The sequence below is a fragment of the Protopterus annectens genome, chromosome 5.part0 (assembly GCF_019279795.1).
Source record: "Protopterus annectens isolate FY-2018-M chromosome 5.part0, PAN1.0, whole genome shotgun sequence".
NCBI classification, from domain to species: Eukaryota; Metazoa; Chordata; order Ceratodontiformes; family Protopteridae; genus Protopterus; species Protopterus annectens.
In genome coordinates, this window is record NC_056735.1 from 867071158 (window position 1) to 867096863 (window position 25706).

Genomic DNA, 25706 nt, shown 5'->3' on the forward strand with positions numbered 1-25706 from the left:
TTAACTCCAATGCACTGGACCAGCTGGTTGACACCCCCAGAAGACATGCCAACATCCTGGATCGGGTACTTACCAATATGGGGACCACTGTAACACCCCCACTGTGAGGTTTTCCCTAGTGAGATCTGACCACAAATCAGTCTCATTTGAAGTAACTGTCACACCTGACAACCCCCAGCAGCAACTAAACTAAAAATCTCCAAAGCAAATTATAACCTCTTACAGGATGGTATAAATAGCTTTACTGCACCTCTCCCCTCAGATGGAAATGGCAACTATGCCGAGTTTTATACCAATGCTTTATACAAACACCTGTATGTCTGCATTGACTAGGCCATACCTGGTAGGACCAAAACAAGCTCCTCAAAGATTACCAAACCTGCCTGGTGGACAACTGCCACTAACAGACTTTACAATAAGAGGAAGAAATTGCTGTCTAAGAGTAAGAGGGAGTGAGCCCTAAACTGGAAACACTTCCTCTTCAGCTTACACAAGCAAATAAGACTTCTTGTAAAGTCCTCCATACAAACACAAATCCAATTTACCTTCCTCAATTAAGGACATCCACAAGGCATTCTTTAGTTACATCTGTAACCTAAAAGGAAAGGCCCAGATTTGTGCTGAACTGGTAGTTAATGATACCACATATACTGAGCCTGTGGACATAGCTAACCTGTTAGCCAACAAGTTCTGTGAAAACTTCACTCCCCTGTCCCCGCCACATGTATCCCATAACATCCCTACCACCTGTTCTCTACCTTGTATCTCTAAAGAGCAGGTCATAAACGCCCTCTCTAAGCCCGAAAATGCAACATCTATGAGACATAACATCCCAGGTTGCATCCTATATTGGCTCAAACAAGAAATAGCAACACCACAGGGTACTCTTTTCAATCATAGTCTAAGCTTTGGCTTTATCCTAGCTGAATGGAAAATGGCCACTGTTATCCCCTTACACAAAGATGGTGCTTCCACTGACCCTGGGAACTATAGACCTATTAGCCTGACTAGCCTTATCTGCAAGGCCATGGAGCAAATCATCATGGACCTTATCAACAAAGATATAGGTAATCTCCAAACACTTGACCATACTCAGTTTGGATTTGTCAAAGGGAGATCATGCCTGTTAAACCTGGTGTACTTCTTTGAGACAGTCACCGAGGCCCTGGACAAGTAGAAATCTGTGCATACAGCCTACCTAGACTTAGCCAAGGCTTTTGACACTATTCTCCACTCAGGCATCATTGACAAACTCACCTGGCTACCTATCAACACTTATATCATTAGATGGGGTGCTAACTGGCTCACTGATAGAACCCATATAGTCAAAATAGGGGAATCCCCCTCCAACAGCAGACCTGTAACCAGTGATGTTCCACAGGGTCAATCTTGGGACTTCTACTGTTTGGAATCTATTTCTCTGAAGTGCAAGCTAAAACTAAAGGTCTGTGGCTGAAAAAGTTTGCAGATGGCTGCAAAGTGGGATCGGTCATAGGATCACCAAATTATATCAACATCCTTCAACAGGGTCTTACACAAACAAATGACTGGTGTTAAAGGCATGGCTTTAAACTCAATGCAAAAAAATGTATTATCATCCTATTCAGTAAGTGCAATGTTCCTGCTACATCAATAATAACACCCTAAATATGCACTCAGTGGTGAGAGACCTGGGCACACAGGATGACAGCAACTTTACTTACCTTTGATCATCATGTCTCCACAGTGGTAAGAAGGGCATTTTATATTGCTCATCTCATAAGTAAGGGCATTGCATCCAGAAAAAAAAGAAGTTATAACCTCTCTGTACTTTTCCCTCAACAGGCCAACAATTGAGTACAACATCCCTTTTGGTATGCACCTTGCCAAGCACATGCAGCAATTGGAGAAACCACAAAGGTTCCTCACAAGGAAAATTCAAGGTCTTCAGCATCTGTCTTATGTGGATTGTCTGAAATCTCGGTCACTTTATTCTGTTTCATACAGACTACTCAAAGGTGATCTATGCCTTGCATATAAGACAATCTGTGACCCTGCTTTATTGGAAATGCTGCATATCCGCAAGTCAAATGGTACACGGGTTACTGGCTCTAAAGACCTTAACATGGTATGTGACATTAACAGAACCTGCTGGAGGGACAGATTAGTCTCCTAGAGGTTACTACTCCTTTGGAATGGACTCCCACTTTATGTCACACAGAGCATGTCATTGGCCCTCTTCAAATGCAAGCTGGATGATTGGATGGGTAACTGTAAATTCACTCTGGGGGTTCCATCTGTGGCCCTCTTGGACAGGGGCAATTGGTGCTGATTGTTGAAATAAGGGTAGAACTTGGCTAGGCTTGTAAGGGCCCTAGGGCCATTATCCTAGTAACTTCATATGATGCTATGATCCTATGGGTATTGCTGGAATTATTCACTTGTGTGTGTACAGTTTACTGCTACAGCCATTGTTTCACCTTCATTAATTTTATATCCCAAAAAGACTTGAAACTCTCAAATTTTATGAAAATAAATATTTATATAAGGGACAGTTGGTGTAAGCAGCACATATGTGTTCAGATATAGTAAGTTTTAAATCAGAAACAGATATTATTACAGACATGTTTGTTAATAGAGGTTACCATAGTAACCTTTTGGGATCTATCAAATCTGAAGTGATAGCAAGTTGGGGTACCAAATTTAAGTTATTACTAGATGAAAGCAACTTGACAGGCACTATTATAAAGGACAAATCGTATAGTCAACGTAATGATAGTTTTGTTATTCCATATGGTGAAGGTGCAGCAGAGGTTCATAGGTTCATAGGTAGCTACTACAAAGTTCCCTGGCTTACACCAACCCAAGAAAGTTAATTTCCTGTGCCCCTGTCGAGCAGAGCCACAGAAGTGATCCCCGGGGTGTATTTCTTATTTCCCATCCACTCATCAAGATTTTTCGTGAAGAGTGTTAATGAGGAGCTTTGCTTGATATAGATGGGTAGCTTGTTCCAGAGTATGGGAAGTCTCTGGGACAGGAATCTATCCCTCCATGTCCTGTTTATTGTTGTGACAAGGTTTAAGTCCCTAGAGCATGTAGCTTGGAGGGATTGGGATTTCTTTAGGTGTAGCATGTCCAACAGCTCTGGGTTTTACATAGCTTTATGTTAGGCAGAAATCACCTCAGAGTAGGTGATATGCTACAGAGTAAAGCTGGAGTTTTTTGAGATGGTCAGTGTAGGGCATCTGTTTGAGGCCAGTAGTCCTCTTTGTGAGGTACTTCTGTGGCCTTTCCAGCTGCTGCAGATGTCTTGTGAGGTACATTCCAAAAGGGGCATTGTACTCTATAATGGGTCTAATGAGTGTTGAGTAGAGGGGAACAATGACCTCTTTTTTCCTGGATGAGAACCCTTTTGTGATGAGGTGTACCACGTAGAAGGACTTCCTGACTACTGTGGCAATGTGATTATCAAAGGAGAGACTACTGTCCACCTGGGTCCCAAGGTCTCTTATTACACATTTGGCATTGAGAAGACTGCCGCCTATGTGGTAGTTCATGGGTACAGAGTTTTTTACCAAAGGGGATAACAATGCACTTTTTGGCATTGAGCTTGAGGCCATGGCTCTGACACTAGGCATCTGTCTTAGTGAGGCCCTTCTCTAGGATGGCCACATCATTTGGGGACTCGACTATAGCTCCCAGTCTGCAGTCATCTGTGAACTTCATTAGCCAGAGGCCTTCTGTGTTAGCCTGCACGTCAGAGATGTAGATACCAAACAGGAGAGGTCCCAGGACTGAACCCTGTGGTACTCCACTTGTCACTGGTTTGAAGTCAGATTTGGAGTCTGCAACATTTACAGTGTGGGTTCTGTCAGTGAGTCAGTTGGCAACCCTTCTTGTGACATAGGGATTTGTACCTAGTTTAGTGAGTTTAGCTATAATTCCAGAATAGGGGATGGTGTCGAAAGCCTTGGCGAGGTCAAGATAGGCTGTGTGAACCACCTCACCCTCATCTATGGCTTTGGTGACTGCCTCAAAGAAGTCGATCAGGTTCAGGAGGCTTTATCTGCCTTTCACAAACCCGAACTGGGTGGGGTCCAGAGTTTGGAGGTTACCAATGTCTTTGTTTATGAATTCCATGATGATACGTTCCATGGCCTTGCAGACCAGGCTCATCAGGCTAATAGGGCAATAGTTCCCAGGATCAGTGGTGGCTCCCCATTGTGGAGTGGGATAACTATTGCTGTGCACCATTCAGTGGGCACATTGCCTGACATGAGGCTATGATTGAACATGGTGCTTAGGTGGGGAGCCAGTTCATTCTGAAGCCTGGGATGTTGTCTGGTCCCATGGATGCTGTGTTTTTGGCTTTAGAGTGTGCTGCTTTTACCTGTGTAGTTGTGATTACAGGGACTCTGCATTCTTCCTGTATAGATATGGGTCCTTTAGGGGTTAGCACTGAACCTATCTGCCAGGATGTTGGCAATATCAGTTGGTTCTGTAGTTTTTGTGCCATTGTGCTGTAACTCAGAGCAGATCTGGGTGTTGCCATTGACATTCTTGACATAGCTATAGAATGCTTTGCGGTTGTCCTTAGAATCAGTGGTGATCTTGTTTTCATAGCTAGCTTTGGAGGATTTTATAAGGGAGCTCAGCTTCTTACTGAGGCTGACCAGGGCAACAGTTTCTTCCTTCTGTTGCAGAGTTTGTACCAGATTGGCTTCCTTTTTTTTTTGGAGGATAGCATCTTGGTTCTGTTTGAGATAGCATGATCCATGCACTTGTGTAAGGCTTCAGCAGTGGTAACTGTATTGTCCATCTGCATGGGTGTCATGAAGTTCGCCACTTCTGTCTTAAGAAGCATGAAGTTGGCTTTGGAGCAGTTGGGCAGGATGAGGATATCTAGGGTGATTAGCTTATGGTCGGATCTGACCAACGAGGGGTTGACTTCAGGTGTGTAACACCAATCACTCATGTTGGTAATGACTAGGTCTAGGATATTGTTGCCCCTGGTGGGGGTGTGAATAAGTTGATCCAGGACATTGGAATTTATGAATTCCAAAAAGCGCTGAGCAAAGGAGTTGGTACACGAGTATTTTTCCCAGTTAATGGTGGGGTAGTTGAAATCACCCAACATTAGGGTGTTTGGTTGAACCCTAATATTTTCCAGTATATCAAGAAAAGAGGAGTGGGAATCCTGGTGCATGGTGGGGGATCTGTAGCAAGCTACAATTTGGATTGCAGTTTTGCCCAGAGTTAGTTGCACTTGGATAACCTCGGATGCATTATGCTGAGCAACTAGCCTGGAGGTGTGGATATCCTTAATGAATATGGACACACCTCTGCCTTTGGTGTTCCAGTCCAGGTTAGATGGCCTAAAAGTGTGGTATGAGTTATAGCCTGGTAATGCAGGAGTGCTCTCTGGAGCCTTCAACCAGACCTCAGTCTCTGCACAGATATTGATGTTCTCCATTTTAAGGAGTGCCTCGAGTGAGTGCATTTTGAGATTTAGACTTCTAGCATTGAGTGGCATTACCCTCAGTTTTTGCTTGCCTTTTCCTGTTACTGTGGTGAATTTGTCATTTGAACCTTGCCTAAAAAAGGCACTATAGGGGCGGCAAGAGCCTTTGCCAGTATCTGGAATCCCAGGGGTGACAGGTGCAGGCCATCTCTGGCAAAGCATCATGGTCTGTCGACCATGTCATCCCAGGCAGACAGATACTGGATCCTTAGAATAACACCAAGCCAATTGTTGAAGTCAATAATTTTGTCCTTGTACTGCGGTATCATTCTGGGCAATGGCAGGATGCTACTCAGGGCTAGGGTCATACCTGCCTGGGCTACAAGATCGGAGAGCTCTTCCATGTCTCTTTTCATGTAGTCCAGGGAGGTATGTCTCAGGTTATTCACACCAACATGGACAATCACAGAGTCATATTTGTGCTTGTTGTGGAGTGACCTGAGTGTGTGTGTGTGGGTTATGTGGCAGATCCTGGCACCTGGCAGGCAGCTGACAGTAACCTTCTCCTTGTTTAGCCTGGTGAGTGGGACATCAGTGAGCCTAACTATAGAGTCACCTATGACTTATGTGTTGGGTACGTTGTTTTGTCTTATGGGCTGTAGTTGAGTGGCACACTGAGTCTGTGGGCTATGTGTTATTTAGGTTGTGTTGGTGGGGGGAGGTTGCTTACATTTCTGCTTTGGAGGTCTCTGTTGCTTGAGCAGATTATTATTGAGAGCCTCCGCAAATGTTTTGTGTTTCTATGTGTGGATTTTGGTGGTGTAGGTTTAGTGGGACTATGTGATGAGTGTGGTGTGGTGCAAGTGTTTACCTTCTCCTCTTGACTGTCAAGTTCAGTCTTGGTTGGAGAGAGCTTTACCTCCAGTTTGGCTAGATAAGTGCATCTCTCACAGGTTGTAGTGTTGGGTGGTAGGAGGAGAGGGTTGTCTGTGTACATGAGGCAATTGCTACATTGCCCCAAGATGCCCAGATTCATCAAATAGACAGGAGAGAACACTGGGAGCTGACCCTTGGACATGCCTGAATAAAAAAACTATTTTCCTCTAGACAAGTGAGGAAAGTGAATACAAGAGCTGCTTTTCTCTAAGCAAGTGAGGAAAGTAAGTCCAAAAACTGTTTTCCTCTAGGTAATGAGGAAAGTTGAGTGCTACAGTAATTAATAGCTTATTTAGTGCTTAAAACAAGTTCTGAACAAGTGCTGAGCACGAATAAGCAAATTCAAGAGCTAAAACTAAGAATCTGTATCTGGATCTTGTTGTAGATAGGCTACCTAGTGCTTACCACTCCCACTGATAAGCTAGAAGGCTTGCCTCCAACACAGAAAGGCTTGGGGGCACAGAAGCTTACAAACAATCCTGGATGCAGCAAATCTGTATCTGGACTAGACTACTTACAGTAAAGGCAGAAAGCAAGCTTGGAATATATATATATATATATATATATATATATATATATAGATAGATAGATTTATTTATTTTTTTAGTTAAGTGGGTTGGCTTTCTCAAAAAGTTCTCTCTGTATTAGAAAGAATGAACTAATGACAGTAGCCAAATCACCTTAAATGCAGTACAAGCTAGCACACACGAGTGTGTAGCAATATTAAGGCAGACACAGTTTAAATAAATGCAGATAAGTTAAAAATGACAAAAACAAGTTTATGAAAAATCAAATAAGAGGACTTGAACACTTAAAAGCACACAGAACAGCAAATTAAGGTATTAAGGTAGAAGACAGTTATGTACGAGCAACTCAAGAAAGTATGTCTTTTTTTTTTTTGGAGAGGGAGGGAACAGAGCAGATTAAAATGCTCTAGGGGATGTCCTTCCCAAGTGCTCTCTCTGTACACAGCAGAGGAGCAGAGGAGATGGGACTGGTAGGAGTGTCTGAAATCAAAATATGATCTCACTGTACTCAGCTGAGTGAGCAAATGAGATGGGCCCAGTAGGAGTCTCCAAAAACAGATTTACAGCAGGGGCGGGTAATTCCAAAGCCACCAAGATTAATACCACAACAAGAACAGGGAGAGGAATGGGAGACTAACTGCAGCTAGACATGGAGTATAGTATTCAAGTGAAAGAATTATCTACAAATATCTAATCTTAAATAAGTGCAGAGAAAAGTATACGTAAATCAGCTTTTGTCAGTTGATTTATGCAGGTGAATCTCAGCAGCCAACCACTCAGAAGATGAGCAGAATGGACAATATTTCAAGTTAACCCCAGTATATGGAATATTTTGGGGTATGAACCAAAGTTTGTTTATAAAACTGGGAGTAATTTGAAGCTACTTTTAAAACAACCTATTTATTTAACACCCCTTCCTGATAAAGGTACGACAAAATGTGGTGCCTGTAGGCAATGTCATTATATTCTGGAACTTAATAACATTGTTTTAAGGGAAGTTGGTTACAAAGTAAATTTAGCCAAGAGTAATTGTAACACCAAAGGTGTGGTATATATTTTGATTTGCCAGACCTGTGGAGGTCACTATATAGGGAAAACAGAAAGGAAGTTCAAAACTAGGATTTATGAGCACCTTCATGCAACTTTAAAGGAGAACATCAACATTTCCCTGTATAAACACTCACTTCAGTGTCTTGGATTTACATTTTAAGTTTGCTATTTTGGAACAAGTACCAACACATCCTAGGGGTGGTTTGTGGGAATTGTCTCTTGAGCTAAGGGAACTGTATTGGATTATAAAGCTGCAGTCCAACACACCACCAGGTATAAATGAATACTTATCCCTGACCCTAGTTATTCAAAGGAGAGCTTTTGAACTATAACATGTTTCACATATTTTTATATTATACTTTATCTTGCAACATTTTATATATATTTTTATACATTTCCATATGAGTTAGGGCTACTGAGTAGTTAAACTATTATTATTTGAGTTGTACGGCATGTTATATGTAGTCATACTGTTAGATGTTCTTGTATGTTACTATGTCTTTAAAAGAGAGAAAATGTTGGTAGTTAATTATTGTTCATCACGCTATAAATTGCTTGATCAGTGAATGCTTTTTAGTCCTGAAGAAGTCTCTGTTGTATAACTGAGACAAAAAAGCGCTTAACTGTTTTTTTGGAAATAAAACGACTTTTGGTTTTAGAAGTGACTGGTACAGTTCTTTGAGAGGTATGGAGCTTATGGTGTGATCCACTCAGGGGCCTTTATGTTTTTTCAAGTTTTCACCTGCAAATAAAGCTAACATTTCTTGATTACCACACCATGTATATCCTTCATTTTGTGAGTCCCTTATTTTTTCCAATAGCTCCAAACATAAAGCAAATAACACAGGGTAAAGAGGGCACTTCTGCCTTGCTCCTCTGTTCAAACACAGCTTGTCAGACAGGAACCCTCCCACCTTAATTCTTGCCTTTGGCCTTATTAACCCTATTATTCTATCAGGGAACACAAATGCTGCATTACTTTAATCATAAAATCCCAGATGAGTTTATCGATTATGCATCAAGACCTATCAGCTATAGCAGGATTTTCCTATGTTCTGATTTCCTCTGGATCATCATTGTTGTGTTAATGTTGTCAAATGTTTGCTTCCCCTCCACAAAACCACATTGATCAATATTTGTAAATTTTTGCAACACCTTTTCCATTCTCTTATCTAGTATAGACATAATTCCTCATTAGTCTTAACTACTAAAAAACTAAAACCAAAGCAGAATATCTCAAAATAGCTGCTGATGCCATCTCATACTCTATCTCTATTCTTATCAAGTGTTCAGTTACAGAACAACAAGTACCAGAACTCTGGAAAATCTTCTATATAATACCCCTACATAAAGGAGTTAGCTCTACTGAACTTACAAATTCTAGGCCAATTACCATTCTATCCCCACTTTGAAAAATTCTAAAAAGATACATTCATTCTCAACTAATATACTACCGTCTAAGTAATTCCCTCCTAGCCAACTCTCAACATGGATTTCGACCCAATTACAGTACCATAACCGCTCTCTTGAGTTTCGCTAATAACATTGATCACCATAGGAATGAATGAAAATAAGTTTCATCTGTCTTTCTAAATATGTCCAAAGCCTTCAACACAGTTTCTCACCATAAAATCTTAAATCATCTTTCAAAACTAGACTCAGTTTCTCCACTCTCACATGGTTTCAAAACTATCTAACAGGCCGCCAGCAAGCAGTAAAATGGCTCTACTCTCAGTCACAGTAGGTGTACCTCAGGGCTCCATTCTTGGGCCCCTTCTCTTTAATATCTTCACAACAATCTCTACACAGCTTCCCTGGTCCAATATGCATTTGATTCTACAATCATCTGTGCTGCCCAAACTATAGAATAACTACAAGATTTAACACAAAAGTCATTTTCCACCATTGAACCTTGGCTCTCCAATGCTCAGCTTATACTCAACCCTAATAAAAACAAACCTATGCTCTTCCAAACATCTGGAACCGATATCCCACCTCCCCCCTTCTGTATTTCTGCCTCAGACAATACAATTACTACACCTGTAACTCACACAAAACTGCTAGGTTTTGTTATCAATAATAACCTCAGATTTGACCTACACATAGCACAATCAATAAAGAAAGTACACAAAAAAAATCAGGAAGCTTACATAGAAATAAACAATTCTTAACTACTAATTGCTAGAACCCACCTTCTCTCATCACTGCTCTATGCCCCTCCCATACTTATCAACCACAAGAAAAAAGACTTAGGAAAACTAGAAATGTGTTATAATAAATTTGCAAAATTCATGACTGACTCACCATACAGATCACATCACTGTCAAGCACTAAAAGAACTTTCCTGGTTAGAGTTTCCCCACCTCCTTTCCTACAATCAGCAAACAATGGCACATAAACTACTCAACCAGGAAGAAAAACACCAATCCTCCAATACTACTTCAACCCTATTCCAGTCACTGTGACTCACACTCCAACAAAAAATCCCTACTAAAAGTAACCAAAACTAGGAATGCCCCAAGGGAATCTATTCTACCTATGTAGCCAAAATCTAGAATTAATTTCCTGAAAATATAAGATCCACACCCAATATTACTCACTTTAAAAAATCACTCAAAAGTCACCGGCTCAAAATATGGCTTTGCTCCTGCAACAGTCCAGGTTAAATGCTAGTTCTTATGACTTACGTCCTATTAAGTTCAACAATTCTTTTTTTAGCCATCATCTACAACTACTCCCTAAACCCTTCCCAACCTATTATCTACCTTCTGTCTATTCCTTTTCTTTCTTAGACACTAGTACTTGTGTTATTTAACCACCTCTATATGACGTCAGGAATGCTTGAGACCCATTGTTGCATTTTGCCCTAGATTACTACTTGGCAGTTGTCATTTGTTGTCAAAAATATGTTACATCCTCATGTTTTACCTTTACATGAATTATTACACCCCTTTCCATATTTAAATGTCTTATATGTAGAGCTCTCAGCAGTTCTTTTCTGCCAAAAAATATGATATTGCTTCTACATGTTTTTTTCATTGTATAAATTACTGCACTTCTCTGTCTATGTCTAAATATTTTACATGTAGAGCTTTTTTCCCCGGGCCTCCACTGAAAATGGGTATCTGCCCAGGCAGACTTTCCTGGTAAACAAATGTAAAATAAATAAATAAATAAATAAACTTCAAGAATTATACTCTTTTGACACCCCAACCACTCAAATCATCAAAACTGATGTCTCCCTACATAACCCAAGTTCCACAAACTCAATCACTTTAATAATTTATATTTTTTCTCTCCATCTTTACCTTAAAACTTGCAAATGCCTAAAGACCCATTCCGTGTAAGACCCTCTATTCTTTTGCTTTTTAACCCCATCCAACTTACTACAACATTATTTATTGACTTCCTGTCACACGTGAAGTATTTACTTGAGTACTGCTTCATTACCTCAGACTAGGCAACCGTTACTAATATTAACACAAACGGTTGCTGCCATACCTCTCAACCTCTTAGAGCAAGAAATCTAGACAACTCCATCAATAAAAGTGGGACAAAGCCCCAAAAACAGGGACAGTTTTTAAATATTGCTCTTACAAACTTAGAAAGTTGATGGAATAACAGGTTTTACATTAGCATGAATTTTCTGAATAGTATGAAGTCTGAAACTCAAATCTCTGTTATTATGTTTTAACTTCAGTCTTTAATGGTTTGCCACTAAATTGCCAGAAAACCACAATTTTATGAAAAACAGACCAAAAATATGACGTAAAAATCTGGACATTCTGTGAAAATGTGTACAGTTGAGAGGTATTGCTGCCACTACTACAGGACATAGATACCAAGCCATCATGAAATCTGTACAACATACACTGGTTTGGTTGGGTTGTTGACTTGTCATTCTGAATTACTTTGCCTCTGCCTCTGTTTGCCTACTGTATGACACCAAACAAGTCAAGTAAGAAGACAGCACTCCTGGGCTGAGTCTGAAAAAGATTCACACATCAATGCTCTACCCCAGTAAACAAATACAAAATAATTAAAACAAATCATTCTTAAGAGAAAGTATTTTCTTGTTTTGTTTATTCCTTGAGAATGACGTGTCTTCTGACTTTGTTACATTTTGACTCTTCATTTTCATTTTTACTTTTGTGTTTTGTGAAGCAGCCATGGAGTGTGGAATGGCAGCAAGTTCAGAAGGTGTGTGTGTGTGTGTGTGTGTGTGTGTGTGTGTGTGTGTGTGTGTGTGTGTGTGTGTTTGTGTGTGTGTGTGTGTGTGTGTGTGTGTGTGTGTGTGTGTGTGTGTGTGTGTGTGTGTGTGTGTGTGTGTGTGTGTGTGTGTGTGTGTGTGTGTGTGTGTGTGTGTATACGTGTGTGTGTTTGTTTGTGTGTGTGTGTGTGTGTGTGTGTGTGTGTATATTTGTGTGTGTGTGTGTGTGTGTGTGTGTGTGTGTGTGTGTGTGTGTGTGTGTGTGTGTGTGTCTGTGTGTGTGTGTGTGTGTGTGTGTGTGTGTGTGTGTGTGTGTCTGTGTGTGTGTGTGTGTGTGTGTGTGTGTGTGTGTGTGTGTGTGTGTGTGTGTGTGTGTGTGTGTGTGTGTATGTGTGTGTGTGTGTGTGTGTGTGTGTGTGTGTGTGTGTGTGTGTGTGTGTGTGGTGTGTCTGTGGTGTGTGTGTGTGTGCGTGTGTGGTGTGTGTGTGTGTGTGTGTGTGTGTGTGTGTGTGTGTGTGTGTGTGTGTGTGTGTGTGTGTGTGTGTGTCTGTGTGTCTGTGTGGGTGTGTGTGTCTGTGTGGGGTTACAGTAATTATTACCCCATGCTTGGTGACTTGTTCACTGTTTCTTCCGGGCAGATATTTTCATGCTCTATAACACTGCAGAAGTGCCAAAAAATGAACAGGATGACAGGACTGGGCCATATCTTCCCTGACATGGTATAATACAGCTTGGCTATATGCACCACTAGAATGTATATCATTTTATTCAACTACAGTACTTATGAATGGCAATGCCGGCTAATTTTATAGTTAGCTATCAAGATTTATTACACTGTATTACTTGTCTTTCTGAATGTATACTTTATATGCCTGTTTGTATCTTTATGTATTATTTCTGGTGGTTGGCATCCTAGCAAGATATTCCCTAAAAACATAAAACATTCAGTCTGTGCTCTGCACTTGGTGGCTCCTTTGCTGGTCCTTTTCTGCCAAGAATGGACTGATTTTACTTACTAGCTAAATCCATCAGATTCAGTGTTGTTCCACGGTGTCTATCTTCATAATTACTTTTCTCTCTTTCCAAGTACTGCATACCTTCGCCTAATTAGAAGACTATATGAGTCAGATTTATAATTGCTTATTTCAGGCTCACTTTACAAGTACCATAAATGTCACCTACAACAGTAAACAGCTATTCTGCAAATGCACAGGAGAAGCGCTACCAAATTAAGGCAGCTTTGCTAGTCTTTTTTTAACTGTAACTGAAGTTTATTCTATCCTTCTTCATCCCTCATTTACAATGTACATTTTTTTCATTTACAATGTGCATTTTTTTCATTTACAATGTACATTTTTTTCATTTACAATGTACATTTTTGTTTTCAATTTATGTGCCCACTGATGCCATTGGTACATTCATTCCCTTCACTGGGTGATAGCTGACCAAATAGGTCATCATTATGGTAGCCAAAGCTATCCATGGAGAATGTCTCCTCACGTCATCAAGGGGCATTACCTCCAAGTAGCCCTACCTGCCCCTTACAGCATGAGTAGAGGTAATTCTAGTCTTTACCAGGGAGATCTCGCCTCCTTGTGTACCCCAAAGTGCACACAACCCCTCCCCCAAGACAGATGAGTAAGCCATGCCCCTTCATTCCTCACCTTCCTGCCTGTCTTCTTCTTTGCAGGGGCTGATAATCAGACCTTCATCTCCTGTATCACATTCAGTGCATCAATCCTCACTGCTATGGAGCCAGGTTACTTTCTGAGGGAAATTTACCACCCTGGCATGTTTTTTTCTTCTTTCCTTATAACTAAATCCCTGGTATGCCTCAGCTCATTTCAGGACCAGCCAACACTATGGTTATTGGGCCCTCACTTTATGGAACCTGACATCAGAGCAAGATGCAATACATTTTTATCTTAGTAGTTTAAGTACCGTGGAGATCAGAACCAGCATATCTACTCCCCCACCAGTGAATGAGCAGTTAGTGACAGCAAAATATGTAATTAGAAGGACAGCTCCAGAAAGTAACACACCTTAACAATTGTACTTCTTGCTACAACTGTGAGCAACATGAAAATAAACCCATAAAGGGACAAAACTAATTCAAATGGTTCAAATTCAGCCAAGAAAGAAGTGGACCAATGCTTTTATAATTTTTAATAGTATCTTCGTGAATTCATTACCTCTCCCAAGTTGCCTGAAATGCTAAAACAAGCCTGCTAAACTTGAGTTAGTCTCCTTTCTTAGCATAAACACAGCACAGATAAAGGTCTTGACTTTGCTTTCGAGACTTGGTTAGTTTCATGACCATCAAGATAAGTTTCTACACATCATTCTTTATAAGCTGGTAATTAAGATGTCCATTTACCCATTCCTGTCTCAGTTACTGACAATGTTCTTTATTTTATTTAGCAGGTCCATAAAGTCATGTGACAAAGTGTGTATGTGAATTTGTCTTCCAAGTTTTCACAGTTGCATCACATTTCCTGTGACCACAAAAATGCAGTTGGGCCTGCAAAATATTCATCTTACCTTTCTGACAAAGTTATTTAAATAGTCATTCAGCATCTCCAGCCTCATTTTCATCCATTTAACATATTGCTACCATGTTACTCTGCTTTATATATCATTGGCCTCCTATCAGTCTAAAGCTTCCTCTACTAATTACAAATCTGATGTTTACTTTTCCTATTTTTTCCTACCGCATTCCCATTCATCATCACTTTACTTCACATTGCTAAATGCTGTGCCTTTCTTATGGGACATTTCTTCATGAAATGTAATTTTTTGCAGGACAACCTGAAGTCTGTCAAAATGTTTCACTCATTCATTCTGTGATAAATGCTGCATATCCAAGGTCATAGAGATGAATCTGGTGCCTCCCTTAGCAAGTAATAAACATTAGGCAGAGAACCAGTCTGGAACTGGATGACAATGTTTCGTGCATATGTAAACACACACACACACACACACACACACACACACACACACACACAATGTTTAAGGTACAAGTTTATACATTTTCGCAATAGTAAGCTGAGAGTTATAAAATGCACCATTTTCTCATATCTCCGCTGTAGCAGATACCCACTATATAACTCTTTAAACAATCTCTGTTTACTATGTTTTATGAACATGACACCGTGTTTCATAAACATATTAACACACTGCCCAGTTAAACACATGAGTTATGCTCTTCTTTTTGACAATCATTTTGTCAAGCAGCACTGCATGTTGATATTTACTGATGTTGACAGTCTAGAAATGTTGCTCATGCTTGAGCTGGAGAAGTCGTTGCACTGAACTTTGAACCCTTTTTCATAATTCACACCAGGTTGCACAGACTCATTTGAGTCTGAAATTGCAACCTTTTGTAAAGCTTAAAATCATGTTTGGCTCCTCACTGAGCCTGCTTGGCCCTGCTACAGCCTGCAACAATACTGTTTCATCAGCAAAGAAATATACCGAAGTAACTCAGCCGACAACAGCTTATTGTTCTAATTCTCACCTAAATATTTACACCAGATCATTTAATTGGTAGCCAAACATCAAGTCCTTCATTTCTGTTTTTTCTATGGTGCTGATATCCAGACAATGTGAAATGGATAATGCACTCATCCATAACTAGTCTGGTAGCTGACAGTGAAAGTATTTGGATGACTATTTTAAGGCACTGAGTAAGGATGGGAAGTTGAGGACTGTATTACATTAGCTGGGGGGGGGGGGGCATTATCAGACCTTCATAAAAAATTACTTGACCGAGACTGTGGGATAACAGGAAATGAGGACGTCTGCCACAGCATCACAGAGTTTTGTGTATGTTTTTGTTTGTATGTATACATATCTATAGGTCAATAGCCTTGAAAGTATAACATTATGGTCATTTTGCAAATCTTCACTTTTTTTGTTGAGCTCTTGAAATTTTAATAACATGCTTGAACAAGCTAATGAACTAAGCCTGAGTTCATTAAAGTTTTAATCTCACATCTTTGAAGCACATACAAATCCATTACTCTAATTAAAACAATACCTGCTGTGTCTGAAATGTGTTGAATATTAAATTAATTAAGAAAAATAGCCATGTTACAAAGCAACAGATGCCCTGGTGAAAGTCTTGAGGAACATACCACTTCTGAGAAATGTTTTCATGAATCAAACCTGAAAATACTTTTTTTTCTGAGAAACTCTACCTTCTTGCACTGCATACATTGCATGGCAAACTGCTTTTCATAGCAAGGTACACAGTAGTTTTGGTTATCCTTTGGAATGAAGCTTTTGGTTCCAATTGGCTGTTGACAGCGATGGCAGGTGAAACAAGTTTCATGCCAGCTGTTACCCTTGTATTCCATCTTGCGAGTACCTGTGGATAAAGTAAATTAACAGATGATGTTTTTTTTTTCTTTCTTTCTTTCAAATAATACTATACTAACATTTCTATAAACATGCTTTTCTACATGTAAAGCTGCTGTATTAATTGTTGCAGTTTCAGCTTTAAAATGCAGGGATTCTAAAATAGCTATTCTTACTAATATATTCACAGTGCACAAGTTATGCAGTTTAAATTTTCATAGCATTTCTAAATCTGACCAAAAACTAAATGAACAAATATTTACAGAACTGATTAAAGTGCTGAAAAGTGACAGAACTGCTTTAACCATAACAGGTGTGGCCAGCTCCTTTGGCAGAGGCATAAAGCCCTGATATTGGAGCAAATGACCCAGATATGACTAACAGCATAGGTACTACAGGAACTACGAGACGCTACATGTCCAGCTAAGTGCTCCATTTTGTGACCAAATTAAACTGGATGTGACTACTCTAATTGAAGCCAGGAACACCAGGCTAAGAGGCCTTTGCTGTAATTGCTTGATATTGAGTATTCTAAAACAGTTTGCACTATTGTTAATGTTAAATGAGTAAGGTTTTTGCTTGATCACTTCGCTAGTTCCTTTGGGTGGCAGAAGAAGGTTTTCAGGCTAGAAGAGAGTGTTACTTAGTTAAGACTGAACTCAAGTGTCTTGCTAATGGTATACTCCACTGAGCTCTTTCTTGACTATTTTCTGTATTAAAAATAAGCAGATTAAGCAAATGAGTTTAAGCTACACTCTGTGCTAAACACTCCATTTTTCTGACCAGATTAAACTGGATTGGCCTACTTTAATTGAAGCCTGGAACATCAGACAAATTGACCTTTGATGTAACTGCTGGTTCAGCAAGCATCAACTAATTTTAAATCCTAAAAAGACTAAACTAGTTCTATTCCCCTCCAAAAACTTAGCTTGCCAGAAATCTGTATTTACCATAACGTCTTGTCTTTGGGATGTAGGAGGAAACCCATGTGACAACAGGGAGGACATGCAGACTCCGCACAGAAGGCACCCAGGCGAGAATCAAACCGGAGAACCTCTTGCTGTGAGGTGGCAACGCTAACTGCTGCACCACCGTGGCCACCCTAATAACACAAAAACTGAACTTGTTTCCCATAAGAAGCTTCTTGGGGTTAATACTGATGAAATTTGAAAATTTGATCACCATACAAAAGAAGAAATACAAAAAATTCATCACAAACTCACTGCTCATTATAGAATCTGATCTTACCTAACAAACCTTGTGAGAAAAATCTGGCCACAGGTTTCCTTCTCCCTACACTTCTCTATGCTTCCCCAATACTTATCGGTCTACAGGTCTCATAAATTAATCTGCTCCAGCAATACTATGACAAAGTTGCAAAATTAACAGCCAATATGACCTACTGATCCCACCACTGCCCCTCTCTCTCGCAGCTCAGACCTACCTCACTCTCTTTCCCTATCACAGCTGACCTTCACCTACACTCTTTATACACAAACTTGAACAATGCCCTAGAGTGAGTAACACCATCCACCAGTACTTCTCATTCAGATTGCTGTGAGCTACTGCTAAGCTACTTGTAACAATTATTAAATCCAATAATTCTGCTGCCACCTCCTTGTATTACTGCTATATGTCTCAAACGTGGAATTCTATTCCTCTTCCCCTAAAACACATATCCTCATCCAAAGCCTTTAAGTCACAACTCAAACACCATCTGATGAACTCTTGGATATTCTTCTGTTTAGCACCTGCCTAATTTAACTTTACATCTCTAGCTCTCTTACGCTGGGTTTTTTTTTTCCAGTATCTCTGCCACTAATCTTTTTTATATTTACTTTATTTTCCTTTAAACAATGTTTTGCAGTAGTCTAATACTATTTTCATTGTACTGAAATTTTCAGAAAACTGAAATTGCTAATATTTTTATATTTTTAACAAACCTATGAATGGGCATGCCTTCATTTAAGGTTGTGCGTCAGGGCCGGCAACTCAGCACGTAAAAATCTACTGCCAATCATTAGCGGACCAGAGTTCTGCTGTGGCGACCCTAACCAGGAAAAGCCAAAAGACACAACAACAACAACAAACATATGATATCTGTATTTTTATAAATTGTCTGTACTTTTCCTCTGTGGAGCTTTTCTCCCAAGATCTCCACTGAAAATGGGGATTCTAAGCCCTGTCAAACCATTTCAGTAAAGAAATGCAATAAATAAATAAGACAGATAGATATTGAGTCTACAAATACGTCTTGCACAGTTTTTACTGTTAAATCAGTATGCTGTTGCTGTTGCTTCATTAGTTCACCGTTTTTACTGTTAAATCAGTATGCTGTTGCTGTTGCTTCATTAGTTCACCGTTTTTACTGTTAAATCAGTATGCTGTTGCTTTTGCTTCATTAGTTTGCTGATTCCTTCTGGTAGCCGAATTTTTTCAGGCTTGTTGAGGGCGTTCCTTGCCAGCTGAGGCTGACTTCAAGTGTCTTGCTACTACTGAGCTTTTTATAGTTTATTTTATGTGTTATAAATAAGGTGATTTAACTCAGTGCTGTCCATTGTGCAGCAGTGGGGCTCACCACACTATTTAGATGGTAACCCCCCCTCCCACAACTCCTATTGCACTCTAAATAGGGAGTGGTTGCATGAAGAAGCTGTGGTTCAATGCTGGACTGCACCTTGCTCTTCACCTATAGCCTTAGACTGTTTGTTTTAGACAACTAATTCATTTCAAACCTCCAAGACAAATCATCCTTTTCAGCCCATGGCTCCAAGGGCTATGAATTTGCACTTTACATCCTTCTTTGTAGCCAGCCTGGTTGAAATGGGCATCCTGAGACAATGTAACAATTGTCTCATGTTTACTGACAACCACTTACTACTTGAACTGGCAGTCACAGTATGTGAGAAATGTAGTTATTTAATACTATTGGAAGCAAGGCTGTTACAAAGCCACAACAAATTAAAAGCAGTCTAGGCAGGGCACACAGCTTAGATCAAACATACAAACCAACATATACTGAGGCTCTTAAAAGTAACCTACATAAGTCACAAAGGTCTCCTAGAGGTAATCTAAGAAAAAAGTGACCCTAGCAACCTCACAAACATACAATAGAGGCAGAACCCACTAAGAAGCAAACATTTAAGACTCTGACTCATTTTGAAAGCCCATAAGGCAAACCTCCAAAGAATCCAATATCCTAGTTAAAGATGACTCCATAGTGATATACACCAATGTGCCGTTCACTAGGCTGTGCAAAGAGACGGTCACAGTCCGTTGCCTAACAGGTGCCAGGATTTACTACATCACTTAAGCACTGTTGCACCACAAGTACACATATCACACAGTCATAGTGCATGAAGGTGTAAATGACTTGAGACATACCTCCTACCTCCCTGGACTATATGAAGAGAGAAGAGAAAGACACCATGGTGATCTTAGAATACAACAACTCTGACATTCACTTTGTATATAATATATGTATATGTTACATTTTAGTCATTAAATCTGTATATAATGCCATGCAGTTATTGCACTTATCTCTAGGCTGAGACTGAAATAGGTCCAATGGGATCAGTGCTCTACTCTGGTTAACAAATTCGGAATAAAATAAAATGTGTGTCTGAGGATGATATGGATCTAGACTTAGGCAGCATTTTACCCGTCACCAAAAATGATACTGCAATATGAACAAAAGTTCATTAACTTCAACAATTCACTCAACTGCTGGTGTCATTCAAAGGGGTACAATATAAATCAGCCTGGGAAGAAATGGTAAACAGTTAGAACTGCTTTGCTAAGGATGGCCTGCACCTCTCCTCCCAAAGCTTTTGTATATTGGCTAAATCCTTGTCCACCCCCCATAGTACCTTTGTTTAGGCAGTGTCAGTCTTCTAAAACTTCCAACATAACTAAACAAAATCTAGATAGTATTAAGGTATTGCTGCTCAATGCTAGGAGTCTTAACAAAAAAACTTCACTCTCTACAAGCACTTTTTATCCAAGAAAACATTGATATATGCATCACCACTGACACTTGGTGGAAGAATAGTGAAAGCCCTCCATCAGTGCAGGGCTTCAATGTCTATCACATGTTCAGGTCTACTACATTAGACAAAGGCACAAAAGGTAGTGGTGTTCTCCATACTCTTAAAAAATTACCTCCAGACTTTATTAGACAAAATATTGACCTGGGAATCATCCACGTCAAACTTACCATTAACAAATCCTTATCAAGCCATATCATAGCTAACTATAGCACCCCCTTTATATTGCCTACCTAACTAGCATACAGTCTCTGTAAACAACATCATTCTCTTAGGATACTTCAACTACACCTCCATATACTAGTAGACTTATGCATCCTCAAACATGTGTGCCCAGAGACTTCTGGAGTTCATCAGTATAAACTAATTGAGCCAGACTGCACATCAGCCAGGGGAGATAAAATTGTGGACTTAGTCCTTAGCAATATAAGGCAGCTTTGTTCCCCACCAATTGTTACTTCATCCAGGTCAAATCAGATCACAAGACAGTCACATTCATTATACCACCATCATTTGTTCTGCCTCCAACCAAAATGACTTACACGACCTCACCCAAAAAACTTTTACTACCATAGAGCAATGGTTCTCTAATCACTGTCTTCTTCTAAACCCTAAGAAAACTAAACTTCTCCTCTTCTTACCTACACACCAATCCCCCTCTATTAACTTCTCTCTTACTTCAAACAATGGCACCCTTATCTCCCCTGACCAAACAACCAAACTCTTAGGCATAACTATTGACAACCAACTTAAATTTGACTTTCATATTAACTCAACCATAAAAGCAACTAATAGAAAATTAGGTTCTCTTTACAGAATCAAATCATTCTTAACTCCAGAAGCTAGAACTACCATAGCCAGAACACATCTTATCTCTACACTACTATATGCTTCCGCTATATATACTAACCTTTCCAAATATAACATCAATAAGCTTACATCAACCTACAATAACATTGCCAGATTTGCCACTGCCTCCCATATAAAACACATCACTGCAGAAATCTCCACCTCCTAGGATGGCTAGAGCTACCCCACCTGATTCAATACTATCAACTCTCTATAGCCCATAAAGCCCTTCACCACCCTGATTATACACCTATGCTCTCCACCCTTATTAAGCCTTACAACAACCTAAAACTAGTAAAATACTGATTCAAACCTCTCTATCTAAGGTAACTCCATATTTTCCAACTCAGTTGGTAAAATATGGAATCACCTTCCTCCTGACCTGACAACCCAAACCTCCATCTCACTGTTTAAAACTAAACTAAAACACTACCTTTCCAACCACTGGCTATGCTCATGCAACTACCCAACCTGATCTTTCTGCTCCTCACTACTCTTGCATACATCTTTCTTTCTCCCAGCTCTAAGCTATTCTATTAAGAAATGCTCTCTCTAATCTTGTAACTATACCCTCCTCCATATTCTACTGCTTACTTTTAAACATCCTAGTGTATCCTGTCTTATTCTACCCTTTCCAATACTCAAGTAAAATCTCTACCTCCTATTATCTTTATGTACTTTCCTCACATTGTCATTAAAATGCCCAAAGTATGTTCTGTGCTTGAAAATTTTTTACTGTGTACATATTTTTTCATGCTTTAATTTTTGATTTGTGTATTTACTTTTCTTCTCATGCGTGTAATACCTTATGTATTTTGTAAAGACTGTTTGATTATCATGCTGTTAGATAGGAGTTTTCTCCTCGGGCCTCCACTGAAAATGGACATGTATCCAGTTGGACTAGCCCGGTTAACAAATGTAAAATAAATAAATAAATAAAAATAAGACTGAAGCAGTATTTAGAAATTATGCAAAGGCAATTCAAAAGTCCCATTCATCTTGATGACTCCACTCTCTGTTTGGAATTCTTTACTGACAAATTCTATGCACATGTTAATAGCTGGATAGATGCTTCTGTCCCCCTCAGAAATAAACAGAATGATCAATTAAAAAAAAAAAAAACTCTATGGTGAAACCTTAATATGAACAGGCTCTATAATAAAAGAAAAAAAACTAATTGAATGCAAATAGTAAATCTAATTTAAAGATGCCAGAAACACTCTTGCTAAGTTTAACAAGGAAATCAAATCAACCAAAGTGAGACATGAGGTTAAATATACCCACCCAGATGAAGGAAACTACAAAGATTTTTTTACTATGATAGAAATCTTAGAAACAATGGTCAGGATTGTACACAGCTAATAATAAATTATATCATATACTCAGACCCGGGGAGTATTATTTAGCTCAGACATTATCCCTCTCTCTCCTCTCCAGTGTTCTCAGATCACGTACCCCCATCTACAACCCCACAAACCTCCCAAGAACAAGTTCTCAATACACTATGTAAGGCTCAAAACACTATGTGTATGCCATTGTCAACAAGAGAATGTACCAGGCTGTTTGCTTGTCAGTTGAAACATGACTTGTCACACCCCCTGCAGAGGCTATTCATTATCTGCCCAAAAGAGGCTTCCTGCCAGAAGAATGGAGGACAGCAACAGTCTTTCCAGTGCACAGGGGGGGGGGGGCCTTAATGGATCCAGGTAATTATAGACCCGATAAGCTTGACTAGTCTCATCTCAAAGGATATGAAAAGTATCATGACAGAATTAATAAATAAGGATATAGGTAACTTACACTTCCAATCCAAACCAGTTGATGATTTGTAAGATAGCATGATACTTTGTGATTCAAAATATCTGTACTTGATTTTTGAAAGATTGTGATTGTGGAGCTTTTCTTTCCAGGCCTCCACTGAAAATTGTAAACAAATGTCAAACAAATAAATAAATAAATAAGACAAGGGGATGTTTGGCCTGCTTCGCCTGGTTGACTTCTTCATGAAGCAATGGCTGAGGACAAATCAGTTACGTGCTGTGTATCTAGACTCCGAAAGGCATGCAAAACTATCCTATACTCAGGTATCGTAGATAAACTCTCCCAGCTAAATTTCAGTCCCTATGTAGCAAATTGGTTCACAAATAAAACCCAGGAATTAAGGGTGGTCAGCTCTACACCCTTCAAAAGACCTGTCAGTAGCAGCATACACCAGGATTCAGTCCTCAGGCCACTGCTTTTTGGCATGTACTGCTCAAAGGTGACTGACCACGTTTGCAGATGACTGCAAATTTGGTGCCATCATAAACTTCTGAGAGGACACCAAGATCCTCCAAGTCAGCCAGATCAAAACAAAACAGCTTTTGTTAATACCATGGACTAAACCTAAATTCCAAGAATTATATAATTGCACACTTCATCAAGAATGACTACCCTTGTAATTACCACATTAACAACACACCCCTGAAAATTGATCTGGTAGTTAGGGATCTGAGGGGCAGCAATATCCTAGACCTGGTCATCACCAACATGGGAAACTGGTGTTCCACACCAGAGGTCAATTCCTCGTTGGTCAGATCCGACTACAAGCTAATCAGCCTAGACATCCACATCCCACCCCCAGCCCCAATTAGGGAAACCATCGTAAAAAACTTCTCAAAAGCCAACTTCACACTTCTTAAGACAGAAGTGGCAAACTTCATGACACCCATGCAGACAGACAATAGAGGTATGACTGCCGAATCCTACACAAATGCACTTTATAAGCAATTACACGAGTGCATGGATCATACTATTCCTAATAGAACCAAGATGTTATCCTCCAAAAAAAAGGAAGCCAATCTGGTGGTCCTCTGCCATAAACAAACTCTACAACAGAAGAAAGAAACTGTTGCAAAAAAGAGTAAAATCCCATGACTGGAGGAACTCCCTGGTCAACCTCAGTAAGAAGTTGAGATCCCTCATAAAGTCCCCCAAAGCTAGTTATGAAAACAAAATTGCCACTGACTCTAAAGACAACCACAAAGCATTCTATAGCTATGTCAAGAATCTAAATGGGAACACTCAGATCTCCTCTGAGTTACAGCATAATGGCACTAAATATACAGAACCAACTGATATTGCCAACATCCTAGCAGATAGGTTCAGTGCTAACTTTACCCCCCTCTCACCCCCTAGAGGGCCCATCTCTATACCGGAAGAATGCAAAGTTCCTATAATCACGGCTGCACAGGTAAAAAACACACTCTCCAAAGCCAAGAATACAGCATCCATGGGACCTGACAATATCCAAGCTGCATTCCACATGATCTAAAGAATGAACTGGCACCCTACCTAAGTACCATGTTCAATCATAGCCTCACCTCAGGCTTTGTACCCACTGAATGGCGCACCATGACAGTTATCCCACTCCACAAAGGGGGAGCCACGACGGACCCATTAGCCTGAAGAGCCTGGTCTGCAAGGCCATGGAACGTATCATCATGGAACTCATAAACAAAGACATTGGTAATCTCCAAACTCTGGACCCTACTCAGTTTGGATTTGTAAAAGACAGATCATGTCTCCTAAACCTGATTGACTTCTTTGAAGCAGTCACCAAAGCCATAGATGATGGTAAATAGGTTCACACAGCTTATCTAGATCTCGCCAAGGCTTTCGACACCATCCCCCACTCTGGAATTATAGATAAGCTCACTAAACTAGGTATAAATCCCTATGTCATAAGATGGGTTGCCAACTGGCTCACGGACAGAACCTACACTGTGAAAGTAGCGGATTCCAAATCTGGCATCAGACCAGTGACAAGTGGAGTACCACAGGGTTCAGTCCTGGGTCCTCTCCTGTTTGGTATCTACTTCTCTGAAGTGCAGGCCAACACAGAAGATCTTTATAACAAAGTTTGCAGATGACTGCAAACTAGGAGCCATAATCGAAACTCCTAATGATGTGGACAAACTACAAAAGGGCCTCACTGAGACAGATTCCTGGTGTCAAAGCCATGGCCTGAAGCTCAATGCTAAAAAATGTATTGTCATCCCCTTTGGTAAAAACTCTGTACCCATGAACTACCACATAGCTGGTAGTCTACTTAATGCCGAAAATGTGATAAGAGACCTTGGGACACAGGTGGACAGTAGTCTCTCCTTTGATAATCACATTGCCACAGTGGTCAGGAAATCCTTCTACATGGCTCATCTCATCACAAAAGGATTCTCATCCAGAAAAAAAGAGGTCATTGTTCCCCACTACTCATCACTCATTAGACCCATTATAGAGTACAACACCCC

At 40.0% G+C, this 25706-nt stretch overlaps 1 protein-coding gene across 2 annotated transcripts in view; it reads right to left on the minus strand.

Annotated features, from left to right (window-relative positions):
* LOC122802867 (four and a half LIM domains protein 2) overlaps window positions 1–25706 on the minus strand; it is a 388073-nt gene that overhangs the window by 43786 nt on the left and 318581 nt on the right. For both annotated transcript variants that reach the window (XM_044072664.1, XM_044072665.1), the window contains exon 4: window positions 16363–16532. In XM_044072664.1, the coding sequence (XP_043928599.1) occupies window positions 16363–16532 (170 nt within the window). The remainder of the gene's footprint in view (window positions 1–16362; window positions 16533–25706) is intronic.